Below are 19,327 nucleotides of genomic sequence, written 5' to 3' on the forward strand. Positions count from 1 at the left end.
AAGCAGGCAAGCAAGCAAGCAGGCATGCAGGCATGCAGCATGCAAATTTAACTAAAAACTTGAGACTTCTGTCACGGCTCCGGCACTGCGGGGCTCTGGCGGTCCCTCGCGTGCTAATCGTCGCAGATGGCTTTCGCTCGACACCGCGTTTTCGGCTTGCTGGCCGGCTTTGCCGGCCAGCCTCAGCCGCGGCGCCTCGCTTCTCCAGCCACCTGCTCCTCAGCCCGCGGGCCGCCTCGCCCCTCCGTGCCTACGCGCTTCTAAATTACACTCTAGGGGTAGGGCAGACAAGACTACGTGGAGTCGGTTTTACGGCGATTCGTTTTTGTCACTAAAGTCATTTATAAGTCAAGCTAAAGAAACATAGTAAAAGTTATATCTATCAGAAATTATATCAATTAAAGAGTATACCAAATAGTCGTTAAAACAAATAATATTTATTTTATGTAATGGTTATATGAAATATTATTTATATTAAACAAAATTACATCAAATGAGTCTTAGATTAAATAAGGTTTATATCAAATGTCTTTATGCGTTATGATTGGTATCTCAAATGAAATTATTAGAAATTATTTATTATATGAAGTAAACATTAGATGTTAAAAAATTATATCAAGTGTTATTATAAAATACGTTTATTATACAATATGAACGTTATTGAAATGAATTTATATCATATAAACTTATATTAACTGTCACGCACCCGTTTTGTGCACCTAATAAAATAAATCTATACTAATATTATAAATGCGAAAGTAACTCTGTCTGTCTGTTTGTCTCGCTTTCACGCCTAAACCACTGAACCGATTTTGATGAAATTTGGCATAGAGATAGTTTGAGTTCTGGAAAAGGACATAGGATAATTTTTATCCCGGTTTTTGAAACAGGGACGCGCGCGATAAAAGCTGCGGGTGGAATGCTAGTAAATCTATATAAATAAAAATGAATTGCTGTTCGTTAGTCTGATTAAAACTCGAGAACGGCTGGGCCGATTGAGCTGATTTTGGTTTTAAAATGTTTGTCGTAGTCCAGGGTAGGTCTAAACGGTGAGCAAATAAGGAAAAATTGCGATGGCTTATTTATTGCCTTTAAGGCGGAACAGAGTTCGCCGGGTCAGCTAGTAATAAATAAAAAAGAATCGCAGTGTGGCGTCAATGCGGGCGACGAGTTTCTACACGTGGTGGTGGTGTGGGTGGGCGCACGCCACGGCCATGTTATAATAGGTTTTAACGTAAGTCCTGAATGAAACAAACACCTTACACCCTCCCACACCGTTCTACTACTACAAGTATGTCAGCTATGCGCTACATCTGTATTGATATTCCAGCTCATAAAAAGAAAGAAATAAATACATTTATTACAATGGACATCACACAAATACAGGCAATTACATAGACATGACAGTTGCACATAATAATGGAAGCAAAAAAAAATTAAAACAAGAGTAAACTGAGCTGTGCCACCCATTCACCAACAAGATGCCTACTGCAACGGGACCCCACTCAGCATATGCCGTGGCCCACGGTGACGAAGGCCACGGCGCTGGTTTTCAGTGTGCCCCATGCCGAGTGAGGGTCACGGACCATTGGTAAAATAAATAAAATAGTAAAAACACCATAGCTTTCCCATAACATGTAATATTTGTAGATAATGTACGAGGGCATGGTGGAGGACATCAACATGCTTCTGAACACGGGAGACATCCCCAACCTGTACGGCATGGACGAGAAGGTCGAGATCCTGGACAAGATGCAGGCCGCCGTCAGAGAGGCTGTAAGGACTTTGAAATGTTGCAGTAGATACCTATAGATAGTTATACACTTGTGAAAAGAGGTAAGACAGATTATTCAACAAATCGCAAATACATTCGCTAATACTTTTATTATACCACGTTGCTTGTGTGGGGGATCTGATACAAAGCTTGGTTAATTAGTTTTGAGTTACAATTTTGTCCATTGACCCCAATTAAGCTACCCATCCTTATCTTGACTTTTATTCCAGAGCATCTACTTACTTATCCAAGAAATTTCGCATGTTCTGAACAACCTTGGTATAGTCCGGTCGCCGAGCACGAAGAATTTCGTCCACTAACTGCGGCCGCCGGTCGCACAGTCGCGACAGCAATATAATTAATTACGCGCGAGCGATAAGGATGGGTAGCTTGGGGTCATTGGACGAAATTCTTCGTGCTCGGCGACCGGACTATACCAAGGTTGACCAGTAGAAGTGTGACAACGTGCGAAATTTCTTGGATAAGTAAGTAGATGCTCTGGATTAAAAGTCATAAAAATCACTTAAGGTTCGACCAAACAATCAAAGCGTTTACTTCTGATCGCCATCGCGCTCGCGGACTGCACGCGTTGTTTTGGTCGAACCTTTTTTTAAAAATTAGGCTTTTAAAGAGCCCATTTTATGCTTCATTGATACTGTATTCAATAACCTAATTTGAACAATGTTTTTTCCAACGCTTACCATTGGTCATCTGACACGTAAGTACCATCTTTACCAAATTATTTTTCACCAAACAACTTCTTCTCTAAATCCTATTATGGCCATTCCAGGGCAAGAAAATGGAGACGACCCCGCTAGCTATGTTCGGTTTCTACGTGGACCGCGTCAAGGCCAACCTGCGCATCGTCATGGCCATGTCCCCCATTGGAGATTCCTTCCGCAATAGGCTGAGGATGTTCCCTTCGTTGATTAACTGCTGCACTATTGATTGGTGAGTTTAGTCAAGTTCTTGTCTAACAAATTAAAATATGTGAAAAATATTATTGGCAGGTAGTTGCTAATTGCTCATAAGATAGGCCCCCTTAATTGATATTTATTGTCCGTGGTGCATAATCTTTTCTTAAAGGTTTTAAACCTTTGTTTGTCACCTGTCATCCGCTTGGCATTGGAGGGAAGTCGAACCTTAATTTCGAACTCCTCCTATGTTCTTCTGATTAATTTCGTTGCGGGTCCAATGACAGTTTAACTTTCCCCCGGGACAAACTTGACCTTCATTGGTTGGGTTTTTGTGGCGGTCAAGCTGTAGATCCTGGCTACACAGGACTTGCAGTGGTGGGAACGAGAGGCGGGAATAGTCCCGTAACAAATTAAACGCCGCAGGGCTCTCTAATTTTGTGTCATGTGACATGAAGTTTTAATTCAGATACATATTTCGATTTTTTATATGAGAAACTTGTTTTATGTATTGTGGATACTGTTAATTTAAATAATAGTATTGTAGGATTAGCATCTTACTGTCCGCTCTCCTGCAGAATCAGCAAACAAAATGGCAGTGGGCGAGGCACATTGGTAGCTTACAGTGATAGAAATGATGGCTCTTGAGCTAAATAAGTTCTCGAGTGGCGACCACGGACTGGAAAACGTAGAGTGAAATGAGTGTGGGTGGACTCACAATAATATCACGGATAGCACTAGCGTATAAGGTCACGGATAGCACCTGGATGAAAGCGCAAGACCAGTGGCCTAATTCACGTATTTTGACAGTCAAAATCTCGCTGACATTCAGAAGTCGTCCCATTGAAAAACAGTTTTAAACCCGTATTCACAAGGGTCATTTTGATAGAACGATTACACGATAGGATCGCAACTCAGCGATTTGTTGTCATTGAAGTTTTGTTACGTCGTCCCATTGAAAAACAGTTGTAAACCCGTATTCACAAGGGTCATTTTCATAGAACGATTACTCGATAGGATCGCAACTCAGCGATTTGTTGTCATTGAAGTTTTGTTACGTCGTCCCATTGAAAAACAGTTCTAATCCCGTATTCACAATTTGATAAAACGATTAGTCGATAGGATCGCAACTCAGTGTTTTGTTGTCGTTGAAGTTTTGTAACATGAATAAGGCTACAGTTGTTGTTTGGAAGTCCTTAGGGAGACCTTAGTTCAGCCATGGACGTTCTTTGGTTGAAATGAATGTACAGACGACGGCACGTCAACGTAACCACTGCGGGTTCTTGTGCAGTGGTATTAGGGGTGATTTTGCAACAAAAATGGGTAACCTGATGTGCTGTCGTGTGTACTTTTCGCTTAGGTTCACGGCGTGGCCGGCAGAGGCGCTGGAGCGCGTGGCGTCCATGTTTATCGCCAAGATGGAGAACGTAGAAGAAGAGCTGTGCACCGCCTGCGTCGAGATGTGCCAGCTTTTCCACATGAGCGTCGTGGCGCTCAGCGACAGGTAGATCTAGTTAAAGTCAACATTTTTTTATTTGCATAGATCATTGGTTCCCAAACTTATTTGAGACGCGCCCCCTTTCGACCTTACAAAAAATTCCTCGCCCCCCTCCTCCAGTCAAGATTATTTATTGGTCATATTGAGCAGTCTGGAATGCATTTTCTCAGTGGTCAGTTTTTTATACATAAGGGTGCGCCCCCCACTTTAGGAACCAATGGCATAGATAGACTTTTTAAATAGTACTTACTAATCGTCAAGTATTTAAAGAAAAAAGGAAGATAAAAAAAATCACTTCTTGTGGCACCCAGCCCTTGTGCTTTGCCAGAACAAGGGCAGCCTTGCGTGATATCCAGTGAAATTGATTAGTTGACACAATCAACCGAAATTAAATTCAACGGCGAAGTGGTCGGATTGGCCAACTCGAGATCCGAGGAACGGGGGTTCGAATCCCACCGCCGCTCGACTATTGTGATGAGCCCACTCGTAACACAAGCTTATTTAGCTTAACACGAGGGGCTAACGGGACTATTAGTAATTTGTGCAATACAAACTGCTAATAATCTTTAAAAAAATCCAAGACAGGATGAGGGTAAAAAAAATGGGTCACGTCATATGGCTACGTTCGTCTACCACATGCCTTTGAAGTCTTGTCATATTATGTCATAATGTGAGACACAATACGGTTGACAAATTTAATGTGAGACACAATACGGTTGACAAATTTTTATATTTCTTATGTTTACCGTAGATTCTACTCGGATCAAAAGCGTAAAGTGTACGTGACGCCCACCAGTTACCTGGAACTCATCAAAGCTTTCCAGAGCCTCTACGCTTTGAAAGTGGACCAGATTACCAAATCAAGGATCAGGTAAGAAGTCCCAATTAGTACTAGGGTTATAAAAGTCATAATATCATCACTTACCATCAGGTGAGATACAGGCCAAGAGCTTCCTTGTTGTGGATAAAAAAATATTATACATGAAATCCATTCTGCGTATTGATAAAACTACGCAATATACCTGGTTTTCCTGGTAAACATTTCTAGCTAATTTCGGGAATCAAAATAATTGGTAAACATTACAACAAACCAAAGTATCCACAGTATAGGTGGCGCAGTAAGAGTTGAAGCGATCAACACAAGCAAAGATTTGTATCTGTATACGCTTTTCGCGTATTCTGACAGATTTTTGTGTTCTTAATTCAACTATTATAGCCTGACCAGGAACATAAAAACCCTGGCATAGAGGCGCGTCAATTGCATTTGATAGTGCAACACTGAGTACAGTCGTACCTGTGTTAAATTAATAGGCTAACTTTATGTATCAGGATTCAGGATTACGGGCTAATTTGATATTTTCATAAATTAACGAAAAAATATGATTATAGGTAACCTGGTTTAAATAAATTAAATGAAACCATCAATCGAGCTAGTAGGATTTATTTTATTATTGATCAATAATCAAATTCAGAACTTGAATATTCAACTGCAATGTCTGCTCATGAACGCTTCAAACTCGGTACTTCTTTCCCAATTCCATAAAATTCAACACTTAGAAAGTGACGAAAAACTTTAAAATAGGTAGTTAAAACAAACCACAGCTAATTTTTCATAGCGGACTGTACTATACGATAAACATGTCAGTCAATTTGACAACCTTTGTCGGAAACATTAATCAATGAAAATATTGTCCGAACCCTTAATATTTCTCTTCGACAAATACTTTAACACATTGTGAACCACTTTTCTTTCACGACTATAAAAAGATTTTAGCAATTTAATTCACAAAATCAATTTCACACATTTAAATATCCTTGGACATTTTACACTGCGCCTCTAGTCCCAAACTAAGCAAAGCTTGTACTATGGGTACTAGACGACGGGATAAACATACTTACATATATACTTTTTTTTTTTTTTTTTTGTAAATACATACATATTATACATAGAAAACACCCAGACCCGTCACAGAAATTAAAATTCATCATTTCAATTTCTGCCCGGCCGGGAATCGAACCCGGGACCTCTCGGCATAGTAGTCCGTTCTGAACCACTACACCAAACGGCCGACCGATTTAAAATAAAGTTTGTTTACACTTTGACAGCAATAGATTGACATGCAAGGTGACATGTCAATGAAGTTTTCAGTTACTGTTGCCATTAAAAGAAATTAGTACCATTAGTTTTCCGCAACATGGCGAGGGTTTTTATGTTCCTGCCTGGTCAGGCTATACATCAGTATGAGTATGTGTTCGCCTCAACTTTCGTTGCGCAACCTATAAATTGGTAATTTAAGTTAATTTTGTAATTTATTGTGTTCCAGATATGAAACCGGTCTAGAACAGCTGGACTTCGCGGCAGGGCAGGTGGCCGTGATGCAGCAGAACCTGCGTGACCTCCAGCCTCTTCTAGTGGAGACCTCGGACAAGACCGAGAAGCTCATGATCAAGATCGAACAGGACACCGTCGTGGTCGAGAAGCAGAAAGAGGTAGGAAGTTCCCCAGGGAACAATTAACCAAACTAAGGTCCAGAACACACGGTGAAACGCAATTGCAACGAAACTGCAACTTCTAGATAAATAAATAAATATCTTTGGACAATCTCACACAGCGCCATCTAGCCCCAAAGTAAGCAATTAATATGCTTGTGTTATGTGTGCTAGCTTAACGGATATACTATTTATATACTTTTTTTTTAAAATACATACATATTATACATAATTAGTAACACCCAGACCCGTCACAGAAATTAAAATTCATCATTTCAATTTCTGCCCGGCCGGGAATCGAACCCGGGACCTCTCGGCATAGTAGTCCGTTCTGAACCACTACACCAAACGGCCGACAATATATAGATACTTTTGAGTTGCATCTAAGTTTCTGCCATAGATTCCGTTGAGAGACCACACATGGCGCGACCATTTCAAACCGGTTTCGAACTGGTCTCTCTCTCAAAAGTAACTAAAAGTTGCTTCGTTGCAATTGCCTTTCACCGTATGTTCTACTAACTTCACAAGTTAGTTTATAAATTGTCCAAATGTAGACTCATCTTTTTGGCACTCTATCTTTTGATTGCTTCGGAAGGTACCCATAGAGTGACGATTCGAAAACCGCCTGAGGAAATAGTCCTGTTTCAATTTAACGACCATTTTCTAAATCCTGAAAGCAATGATAAAGTTGTGTTGACCACTTTAAAAGCTTTGACTTCTCCTCCACTCCGTATCTTTTTTACACAGCTGCAACCCGAAAGGTTCTTTAACATAATTAAATGACCTTCCTCCTAATCATTAAGATAGTTTGAGTAGCTCTCCATTTATTGCTATCTTCCCCCAACACAAACAGATCGTAGGTGCCGACGAAGCCCTAGCGAACGAGGCAGCAGCCGCAGCTCAAGCCATTAAGGACGACTGCGAGTCGGACTTGGCTGAAGCAGTGCCAGCGCTGGAAGCCGCTTTATCAGCGCTGAACACGCTGAAGCCTGCTGATATTACACTCGTCAAGTCCATGAAGAATCCCCCAGCTGGTGTCAAGCTGGTTATGGAAGCTGTGTGCGTCATGAAGTCTATTAAGGGGGATAGGAAGATGGATGCCAACGGTGAGTTGTGGTGTTCCTTGATTATGAATCCTATGTGCCTCTAAGGCCGCGATGTCGGTGCTCACACGCTCAAGCCGGCTGATATCACCCTCGTCAAGTTCATGAAGAATCCCCCGGCTGGCGTCAAGCTGGTGATGGAAGCTGTGTGCGTCATGAAGTCTATTAAGGGGGATAGGAAGATGGATGCCAACGGTAAGTTATTTTGTGCGTCCAATGTGCTTTAGAAACCGCATCGCCCACGCTCAAAACGCTTGCTAGCTAACAAATACCTCGTTAAGTCTATGAAATGGTAAAACTGCGGAAGCCCAAATGGACTAAGGGGCTGGAAGATGAACAGTAATGCTAATCAAAGGCCAATGACAGGTCGCGCGACCTATGACAGTTCACGCGACCTGTCATTTCCCTATGATTGCGCCGGCGATGGCGATCTGCACGCGTTGGTGTGGTTGAAGCTTAATTTGTTTATTTTTATTTTATTTGTTTAACAATGTAGTAATAATAGTAATTTCAAAGTACTTCAGACACGATACGATAAAGTTAACTTCTTTTATAGTAACATCTTGCTGGTTTTACCTCTCGTTACATTTTCTTTTCTCTTGCAATTTGCAAACTGTCTTCACTTGTTCTAAAAGTTCAATAAACATCTACAGGCAAGCCCTACGAAGACTTCTGGGGCCCGTCGCAAAAGATGCTGGGCGACATGAAGTTCCTGGAGAGCCTGAAGAATTACGACAAGGACAACATCCCGACGGCCGTCATGAAGAAGATCAGGGACAAGTGAGATATCATGTTAATAACATGATAGTGGATACGCACGTTTTCTAGCGACGTGAAATTAGGGCCAGCCCTATTGTTCAGAGACTGTTAACATTAGGTCTCCCAAACAAATCCCTAGCTAGCGTGGAAAATAGGCCAATGATGAGTAACTTGATGATGATGATAAATGGCTTGATTTGAACAGTTTTGGCTGTCACATCTCGAGCACTCTCTTTTTTTGTTAGTTGACATGTTAAGTTGGCTTAATATCATAATGCACACTTGTAGCTTACACTTGGACAAATACGTCCTAAGCCCACAGGATGTAAGAAATATTGTCCCCCAAAAGTACTGCAATCTAATAGATGCAGGACTCTGAAGCGAATTGTAATTCATTCTTAGAGCCAAAGCACACGATATATTGTGGCGGCGGGCAATGCCGGAGCGGGTCGCTGCGTCGTCTTACAAAGAAATATCTAAGGCGGGCACACAATCCGGGCTGCGCCGCGCTGCTATGGTGAATTCTTTGCGGTGCGGCGCCGCAACGCATCGTGTGCTTTGACTCTTAAGCTAAGAACTCACGGCGCTATTTTCACCCGCGCCCGCGGCGGTTGTGGAATTGCGGTTTTATTTCAAAACTCACGGGAGCTGTTATTTGCGCGGTTATTCTAAGAAACCACGGCGCGATTTTAAATCGCGGCGCGTGCTAAGTCACTGGTACAAAATGGTCGCCCGCCGAGCGGGACCCGATTACAACCGCGCCCGCTGCGGGCGAAAACCGCGTCGTGAGTTGTGCATTCGTTTTTACATAAGTATCTGCATTCTACAGAAGCTGCGGGTGCGGGTGAAAATCGCGTCATGAGTTCTTAGCCTTACTGATTCGTTTATAATGTAGGTATATCCCGGACCGCGAATTCGACCCGGTGGTGATCGCCAAGGTGTCGTCAGCCTGCGAAGGGCTGTGCCGATGGGTGCGCGCCATGGACGTCTACGACCGAGTCATCAAGGTCCAGTGCACAATGACACTTTATTATTTTTCATTTCGGGGATTAAGCAGCATTTGAGAACTTTAAGTGGCGCCTCAAATGTCTGCCAGAATATTTATTTATTTATTAGTAAAGGTACACCAACAGCAGAACACATAAGACATTCGCAGTATACATTATCAGGGTTTCAGTTTAAATATGTTTGCCAATTAACCGAAGACCAGCTTATTTTGAGTGTGATAAATCTAAATCTTGGTGGTAAGTTATGAAGCAGTCTCTAGAGGATTCATGCTTACTTGTCACACGTTCACTCTTAAAAATCGTAAAGTTAAAGGAATGCAGTAAAATTCACGATACCCTTGGGAATTGAGTTCCAATACCTTACTATTCCACAATGAACGGTCCTGCGCTGCCCGCATCCAGCTCCTCCCGCGAGAAAACCTTTGTCCAGCAGTGGACGTCATTTGGCTGAAACGATCGAACGAACCTTACTATAGTCTGGTCCGTGAGCACGTAGAATCAAAATCAAAAATATTTATTCAGTTTAGACCACAAGTGGCACTTATGAACGTCAATAGAAAATAATAAAAAAAGAAAAGGTAGCCCTTATGGGGCACTTTACATGTCTCCTTATCTTTTGGGCCCTACCAGCGCTTCGAATTCGAATTTTGTCCAATGACCCCAAGCTACCCATCCTTATCGCTCGCGCGTAATTATGTTGCTGTCGCGCTCGCACACTCACTGCGGGCGCCCGTCGCACAGTCGCGACAGCAATATAATTACGCGCGAGCGATAAGGATGGGTAGCTTGGAGTCATTGGACAAAATTCTACGTGCTCACGGTACGGGCTTTAGTCTCATGACAATCCATCAAATTACTTCGTGCAACCTTCGTCGCCTGATCGTTTACGATTCGTTTCCGTGCAGGTGGTGGCGCCGAAGAAGGCTGCCCTAGGCGAAGCAGAGGCCGAGCTACAGATGCAGATGAACACGCTCAACGAGAAACGCGCGCAGTTGCAGAGTGTATTGGACAAGCTGCAGGTAAATAACAGACCTGTATAGGCCTAGGATGCGCGCCGTGATAAACTTTTATCACGCCATTTTATCGATGTTGCCCATACATTTTGACGTCGATAAAAGTATATTACGGCGCGCATCCTAGCCCGGCAGGTGTAACAGCGGGATTACTCAGAAAAACGTTCTCGAAAGTTTCGAGTGTAGCCATCCCTCTCACGCAAAAGCGATGTCGGCGTATGACAGCATGAGCAACGGTTACAGATAGACCCGACGCTGCGTAAACAGCATTTCGGAGTAGCCTTGCAGGTCGCCTACATAGACTTACATGGACCACGGTGCAAACTAAACACTGCGTCGTCTTATGCGCTTTGTAATACTGTATACTGGGGGCGTAGTGTGAGTTTACATCTAACGCATTCGATATAAACTGCGTAAAAACGTGACATTAAATGTATGACGGATTGTACAGCGACCCTGGTGGAAACTTTTAAGAACTAATACACCGTGTTACTTTGCATTCTTGCCATATTCACAGAGATAAAAGTAGGTAACAGTACCTATTATTTAAGATAAACAAGAGACTCCCATAAAGAAAGTACACTAAGATTTGAGTAAATTTGGTTTTTCAGTACAAATTGGAATAAACCAATTTTGTCTCGCACGTTCTACAGGTGCAAGTGGAATAAACCTAGTGGGCGTGGCCTAGTTCTTAATTTTATGGCATTGGGTACCAGCCTTTTTATCCAGTCATAATAACTATTTTAAAATACTCTTCAGTTGATTTCAGATTTTCCTTTCTACTTTACGGGCTTAGGACCGTCAAAAATACGTAATAATTATTAGGGTTTCAATTAATTTACAACATTGTACCCTTATTTTTACAAATTAATAAATTAAGTATGAAATGAAATAACCTTATTCACGATTAATTATTTATTCATAAGTTCCTACTTACAAAGTTTACTTACTGCGAAACAAGTGTTCAAAGTGTCCTCCGTTCTGATGAAGGCACAGTCTAGCACGGCGAAGCGTAGGTTTTTCGCTTTAGTTTTCGCAACACATACCTAAACGTTTTGTCTCACAGTTTCACTAAAACAATCCTTTCATGTAACGCGTTTACACCGTTTTTCTCTTCTGCGCATACCAGTCGTTTCAAGTCACTCCAAAAATTCCATTGGTGTCAGGTCCGAGGATCGTGGTGGCCAAGCTACTGGACCCCTCGTCCAATCCACTGTTTACCAAACGTATTATTCACGCACTTGACGTCCTTATTGTGGGGGAGCACCATCCTGCTGGTAGTAGAGCATTTGGTGTAACGCTAAGGGTACGTCATCAAGCATTTCGTCTAAGACGTCTTGCAGACACTCCAAGCACCATTTTGATTAAATTATTCGTTGTTTGAATACACTTCAGTCATTTTTGTATTATTTATAACGTGATTTGTGTTTGATGGATTTCTCAGTTTTTTACAAGTGTCAAAAAGACATTTTAAAGACAATAGATTGCAATAGATATTTAAAAATACAATAAAAAGTAAAAAAGTCTCCATCGCCATCGCCAACAAGTGATGTGCATGCGTTACGATAATTAGTGGTGTGTTTAACAGATTGTCGATAAAATAAAATATTCAAGATTAAAAAAAAATTTTTTCGGGCATTATTTTTTTACGGATTTGTGTTCAGTATCAGTAATATAGTAACCTCTGTAAATATGGCAAGAATGCAAAGTAACACCCTGTATAAAATAAAATTTTCATATAAGTATTTTTTTAACGCAGTCGATATCGTATGCGTTTTACATAAACTCACACTGCGCCCCCTACTAGACATGTTGTTCAGTATAAATAAATGGTGCATCTCGCTTTGCGCAGGCGTTATTAAAGCACAAACAATATTTTAAAGCTCTCGCAGTTGAGACCAAATGATCTGACAATAACTGCGACGTTCTTGTTAGGCCCTAAACGACGAGTTCGCCGAAATGACGCGCAAGAAGAAAGGTCTTGAAGACGAGATCGACCTGTGCTCGACCAAGCTGTCGCGCGCTGAACAGCTCATCGGCGGGCTGGGCGGCGAGAAGGCGCGCTGGACCGACCTGGCGCACCAGCTAGAGGAACTGCTGGGGAATATTATAGGTGGGTTCCGTACACTAAGGGTGCCAAAGCGTGCCAGTTGGGACCCTATTAATGACTTACGCCCGTATTCACAAACGATGCTTGCTTAATAGTAAGAGCTAGTGAACGCCAGACCTACGTCATTTTATAAAAGCTGAAAGTTTGTCAGCGTATGCTCCCAATACAGGATATAATGTTGGTGAATTATGAAGTTTGGGTCATCGTGGCTTTGGCAGCTACCCTAAAAAACTGTCTGGCAAGGAGTTGGAACTGTCCAAACTGTCTGACTGATGGGGAAACTACTTCTAATTATTGCCCAAATATTATGTATAAAAATCAACTTTTATAGTATAACGTAAGCTTAACTTTTAAGCTATATATTCATTGGACTGTAATTCTACTTACGTTATACTATAAAAGCTGATTTTTATGTATAGTATTTGGGCAATGATAAGGAGTGGTTTCCTCATAAGCCAGACAGTTCTGACAGATTCAACTCCTTGCCAGACGATTTTTAACGGTAGCTGCCAAAGCCACGATGACCCAAACTTCATTATGCATCAACATTCTAACTTTTATTGGGAGCAAGCATACGCTGACGACGCTAATGACGTAGGTCTGGTGTTCACTAGCTCTTAGTCTATAAGTGAAGCAGCAAATCGAACGCACAGCGTTGAATAGAGCTCTGTGATTGGTTCGTATGTCACCCTGTGCGTCCACGCACACAGTAATGTTTGTGAATACAGACGTTATATACTAGGTCTCACGCTAAGTAATACCGTTAAGAGCATCAATCACTTCAAAGGCTAAAAATACTTTAAAGGACCCCCTAAACTAGCGTCTTTCTAGCGTCGCCATCTCGCGAGCGCCCGCGCAGTTTCGATGCGGCGTAAAACTCATAAAAAACTCATAAAACTCATTTATTTTTGCAAACAGGCTTTTAAAAAGCACTTTTAGACGTCCCAATATTAACCCTACCACTGCTTCGGGACAATAAATGGGCCAGTGCTGAGAAGAAGCAGCGCAAGAAACTCGGTCACTAATAGTAGTAGTCTCAGCGTTGCCGCGACGCCAACGCAACGTTTTTTTCAGCCAAGTAACGAAACCTATGCAATCCTACGCTCGGCAGCAACTCTGCGTTGGCATTACGGCGCTGCTGCTTAGGCACTGGCGAGACGTCGACGTTCGATAGACGCTGGTGTGGGGAGGCCTAATGAGGGCTATCGTTTTTATACTTAACAGTTGGCACCCCTGGCGATTGACAGGACCTTACTCTACAGTGGCGCCATCTTGATGAGTGCAAATGCGATAGTCCTCCTACCACTTTAGCACTCACCAGTTGATGCCACTGTCTTCGCTACTAGCAAGTGACAGGACCTTACTCTACAGTGGCGCAAACTGGTGAGCGCTAAAACGATAGCCCTCATTGGAAACATTTATTTTCTTTCTTTCTTCAGGAGATGTGCTACTATCGGCTGGATTCATTGCCTACCTCGGGCCTTATACCGTCAACTATAGACGGGAGATCGTGCAAATCTGGAATACGCGCACAATTGAATTACGTAAGTATTAATTTTATCAAGCACGTGCAAATTTTTCATGGTTCGGACTTCACTCCAGAGTGCCTTAACTAATGTCCGTTTTCACCAATTTTTAAGTGACCCCTATGGTAACACGTAACAAGAATTTTGTTTACATAGGAGTCACTTAAAAATTATGGGTTGATGGTGAAAACGGGCATAAGAAGAGGAGAAATTAATTTAATTTGAGCTATGTCTCCAGAGATTCCGTGCTCCGAATCATTCTCTCTGATGACGACACTCGGCGAGCCCGTGGTGATTCGAGCGTGGAACATCGCCGGTCTGCCTGTTGACGCTTTCTCCATCGAGAACGGCATTATCGTGGAGAAGTCGCGCCGCTGGCCGCTCATGATCGACCCGCAAGGTATGGCCTCAGACCATCATCATCATCATCCTCTCTGATGACTAAAGCCTGGTCCGTGAGCACGTAGAATCCCGTCCAATGACCCCAAGCTGCCCATCCCTATCGCTCGCGCATAATTATGTTGCTGTCGCGACTGTGCGACGGGCGCCCGCAGTGAGTGTGCGAGCGCGACAGCAACATTGGGGTCATTGGACGGGATTCTACGTGCTCACGGACCAGGCTTTACACTCGGCGAGCCGGTGGTGATCCGAGCGTGGAACATCGCCGGTCTGCCCGTGGATGCCTTCTCCATCGAGAACGGCATCATCGTGGAGAAGTCGCGCCGCTGGCCGCTCATGATCGATCCGCAAGGTATGGCCTCAGATCATCATCATCATCATTCTCTCTGATGACTAAAGCCTGGTCCGTGAGCACGTAGAATCCCGTCCAATGACCCCAAGCTACCCATCCCTATCGCTCGCGCGTAATTATGTTGCTGTCGCGACTGTGCGACGCGCGCCCGCAGTGAGTGTGCGAGCGCGACAGCAACATAATTACGCGCGAGTGATAGGGATGGGTAGCTTGGTACGTCAATAGGGTACAGATCTTAAGAGATCCCGTGCTCAGAGACGTTCTTGCTCATGACGATATCAGGACGGCTGCACCAAAACGCTGCTTACGTAGTTTCGGGTCTGTCTGTAACCGTCACTCATGCTGCATCTCGATTTGCGTGAGAGGGATGGCAACATTTGAAACTTTGGATGACGTTTTTCAAAATAACCCTGCCCAGCATTTTCATTAAGTCGATAGGAAACATGTCACATTCTTATCTAGCCTTGGCATTGAATCATCCAGTGTCTTTTTTATTTCCACCAAATGCCGTCCACTGCTGTATAAAGGCCTTCCACAGATTTCCAGAACTCAATACTCAATAGTTTATTGCTTCCATAATGTTTACAAAAGGTAAGATACAAATTATGGACCCTGTCGGGCACTGCATTTTAGGAGAGAACTTCTGGTTCTGCGCTGCCCGCATCCAGGTGCTTTCAAAGACTTTTACTAGATCGTTGCCATTTAGCTTATTACATTTTAGTCTTCCGATCAACTGAATGTATATTTCCCTGTTTCCAGAACAAGCGAACAAATGGATAAAGAACATGGAGCGGGAGAACCAGCTGAAGGTCATCAAGTTAACCGACCCCAACTACGTGCGGGTCCTGGAGAACTCCATCCAGATGGGATTCCCCGTCATCATGGAGAACATTCGCGAGCAGCTGGACGCGGTGTTGGAGCCCGTGCTACTTAGGAACGTGTTTAGGTGCGTGTAAAACCAGGCCTGTTCATCTCCGCGAGTTTACATCGAAAACAAAACACGCACGATGGCCCACCTACAGGATACTATTCGACAAGGCCTCACATACGAGCGAACATTGACTCACGCACGCGTATTCTTGTGTATGATGGAAGAAAATAAAGAAAATGGTGTAATATACTGTGAAGTATTTAACTGCCTAAATAATAATAAAAATAGAATGTACTTTTTTAAGTTGCCTCAAGACACTGAGAGGTAAATAAGTAGTTAATATTATTCATGATAATTTATGCTAAATCATGTATTTCCTCCGCCATTTTCCGCAGTTTGGCACCTCACGTCACATCATTTTACCGAAGTCAGCCCTATAGCTTCGGCGCAGTGCCGATCACTGACGTTTGTCAACAAAATGGTGCTTGACTCTTGAGACAGGCTAAATTACACCATATTGTTAATGACATTGAGCATACATTTTTTTAAATACCTTCGCGAAGTAAAACTTCTGTACGTAGTACTTATTATTATTCTGTGGTAAAACTCATAAAACTCTTAAAAATTCATAAAACTCATTTATGTTTGCAAATAGGCTTTTAAAAAGCACTTTTACACATCCCAGTATTAACCCTACCACTGCTTCGGGACAATAAATGGGCCAGGGCTGAAAAGAAGCAGCGCAAGAAACTCGGTCACTATTGTCAGTAATTTTTCAAGGGTTTAGTCTTTAAAATATACAAATTGTAGTCATAAGTATTGATGCGAGCTGGGCAGTTAAACATTCCAAACATTTTTATCTTTAATCATCATGTGTCATCTACTAGTCCACGGGCATTCAGTTGGGCGCAGCACTCCATTCAGATGGTGGTTGCCAGAATCACGACAATATTCAACACCAAGACAAAATGACCTGGACAAAGCGACCTCATTTAAACAAAACCCTTCGATAACACAACGCCCGGCAACTTGGCGTTGGCCCCACAACTCGACCCTGATAACTCAACCCTTTGACAACTCAGCTCTCGGCAACTTAACCCTCGACCAGTTTGACCCCAATCACTTCAATCATCATCATCATCATTATCATCTCAGCCATAGGACGTCGACTGTTGAACATAGGCCTACCCCAATGCTTTCCATGTTGCCCGGTTGGTAGCGGCCTGCGTCCAGCGCCTTCCTGCTACCTTTATGATGTCGTCGGTCCACCATGTGGGTGGACGTCCCACGCTGCGTTTTCCGGTACGCGGCCTCCACTCCAGAACCTTGCTGCCCCATAGGCCGTCAGTTCTGCGTACTATGTGCCCTGCCCATTGTCACTTCAGCTTGCTAATCCGTCGGGCTATGTCAGCGTCTTTAGTTCGTTTACGGATCTTCTCATTTCTGAATCGATCTCGTCGAAATTATTTCAATCAATGTAATTTAAACGTATGTTTTATATGCAATTTGAGTCAAACAGTCAAACAAGTTCCTCATATAACCTGTCTCCAGGTCGGGAGGCATCGACTGCCTGAAGCTGGGCGACAACATCCTGGAGTACAACCACAACTTCCGCTTCTACATCACCACCAGGCTTAGCAACCCGCACTATTTGCCAGAAATCGCTGTCAAAGTAAGTTCCATTCATGCTCATAAAAGTCTACTTCTAGGGTTGTTGCATTTGTTGCCCACAACAGCCCGTCTTATGAAACGACGCTCTAAGCTCTATTCAAACCTAAGTGTGGATTTAAGCATAGAAATGCACGTTCCAAATATACATACACCAGGAGGGGCTCCTGTTTCTGTAGTAGAGACTGAATGACCTGAATTATGATGCTGATCATTTTCAACAGTCAATATCTTTATTGCATTCCATTCCATCCATAGAGATAATAGAGAGATGCCAACTAATGCACTGAGTTCGAAACTCAGTGTCGCATTAGAAATTCACACACACAAAGTAATCAAAATGTGTTCATTATCCACTGCGGTATCAATACTCAACATTCGAATAGTACTACGCAAGCATTGTAAACTGTTTACATTATGACGTCGCTGCTGTCATCATTGCTTTCACGAGCAATGTATTCTGTTTTTGGGCATATTGCTGCGACAAAGGCCCCGCCCCCTTGTCACATCTCCATTTAGTTTCCGTGATCTGTGATTCCATCCCATCTTTATTGCCAGGTGACGATGCTGAACTTCATGATCACGCCGCAAGGGCTGCAGGACCAGCTGCTCGGCATCGTGGTGGCGCAGGACCGGCCCGAGCTCGAGCTCAAGAAGAACCAGCTCATCGTCGAGGGTGCCAATAACAAGCGCACGCTCAAGGAGATCGAGGACAAGATATTGGAGGTACGAGACCCATCATGTTGACCTACCATAAAGTTAATAGTTGATTTTGAACTTTTCCATCCGGTCGAATTAACTGCGCATCTGGCGGCCGTGACGTCACTTCGACGCTTTAGTACGGCGAACGCGACGTGGTGGTCACAGTCCAGAGAGGTACGCAGTAGGGTTGTATGTTTGAAAAAGGTACAAATTCCATTAAATAATTTTGTGTTAGGCTCAAAGTAACGTTTATAAAATGTTTGTATACTGAAATTATTTTTGATTCTAGTTTACTGTATGTCGTAAGGCACTGGTTGGGTCTTTATTGTGACGGCCAAATTGTAGATTATGTAATGTTGAAAACCAGCGTCGGGGCACGCGTGGCTCGATTAATGCTGAGGGGGCGCTTTTTTGGCATAAAATATGCGTGTATAGTTTTAAGTCCCTTTGTTCTGTTTTTTGTTTTATTTTTGTGTCAAATAAAGTTTTTCTTATTCTTAATGTAACCTAGTGGTAGAATGAGATTTTAGTTTTTTTTACATAGTGGAAACCCAACGAAAACCTATAGCAGTTAGCATCAAAGAAAGCTTATCGTAACCCTTATTTTACCAATTCTTACTCGCCTTTGAAACAAAACCCATTCACAAATATTCCCCATCCAGGTGCTATCATCAGCCGGCAACATCCTAGAAGACGAATCCGCCAATCAGATCCTATCCTCATCTAAAGTCCTCTCGATCGAGATCGAAGCGAAGCAGGCGTCAGCAGCGGTGACTGAGAGAGAAATCGACGAGGCGCGGCTCCTTTATGTGCCCGTGTCCAAGCACAGTTCTGTACTGTTCTTCTGCATCTCAGACCTGGCTGCCATCGATCCTATGTACCAGTACTCGCTCAACTGGTGAGAAAGAAACATTATCATAATACGTCCATACATTAAGGGCCTCCGCTAAAACTTGCGCGGAGACCCGCACGCAGTCAAAGTATGAGCAGCGCACGCGCACAAGATTTCGTTTAGTAGAGGTTCATAAACAATAGTAGTAAACACAAAACAGAAGAAAGGGAAGAGCAGTGTCACCCTGTCACTATCGCGATTTTAATTGCAACAGAAATGATGTTTTTTTTGTCTTTCAATATGTCGTAC

The 19,327-nt window shown here is 43.0% G+C and overlaps 1 protein-coding gene across 1 annotated transcript in view; it reads left to right on the plus strand.

Annotated features, from left to right (window-relative positions):
• Nucleotides 1-19,327, plus strand: part of Dnah3 (dynein heavy chain 3, axonemal) — an 88,960-nt gene that overhangs the window by 49,744 nt on the left and 19,889 nt on the right. Inside the window, exons 38-53 of the mRNA XM_028314977.1 lie at nt 1,651-1,776; nt 2,565-2,725; nt 4,049-4,192; nt 4,938-5,057; nt 6,511-6,676; nt 7,530-7,782; nt 8,433-8,559; nt 9,434-9,545; nt 10,451-10,564; nt 12,494-12,671; nt 14,108-14,212; nt 14,433-14,594; nt 15,705-15,891; nt 17,368-17,488; nt 18,043-18,210; nt 18,849-19,084. Of these exons, the coding sequence (XP_028170778.1) occupies nt 1,651-1,776; nt 2,565-2,725; nt 4,049-4,192; nt 4,938-5,057; nt 6,511-6,676; nt 7,530-7,782; nt 8,433-8,559; nt 9,434-9,545; nt 10,451-10,564; nt 12,494-12,671; nt 14,108-14,212; nt 14,433-14,594; nt 15,705-15,891; nt 17,368-17,488; nt 18,043-18,210; nt 18,849-19,084 (2,480 nt within the window). The remainder of the gene's footprint in view (nt 1-1,650; nt 1,777-2,564; nt 2,726-4,048; nt 4,193-4,937; nt 5,058-6,510; nt 6,677-7,529; nt 7,783-8,432; nt 8,560-9,433; nt 9,546-10,450; nt 10,565-12,493; nt 12,672-14,107; nt 14,213-14,432; nt 14,595-15,704; nt 15,892-17,367; nt 17,489-18,042; nt 18,211-18,848; nt 19,085-19,327) is intronic.

The sequence above is a fragment of the Ostrinia furnacalis genome, unplaced genomic scaffold (genome assembly GCF_004193835.3).
Source record: "Ostrinia furnacalis isolate ACB-3 unplaced genomic scaffold, ASM419383v2 OfSCF4936, whole genome shotgun sequence".
NCBI lineage: Eukaryota > Metazoa > Arthropoda > Insecta > Lepidoptera > Crambidae > Ostrinia > Ostrinia furnacalis.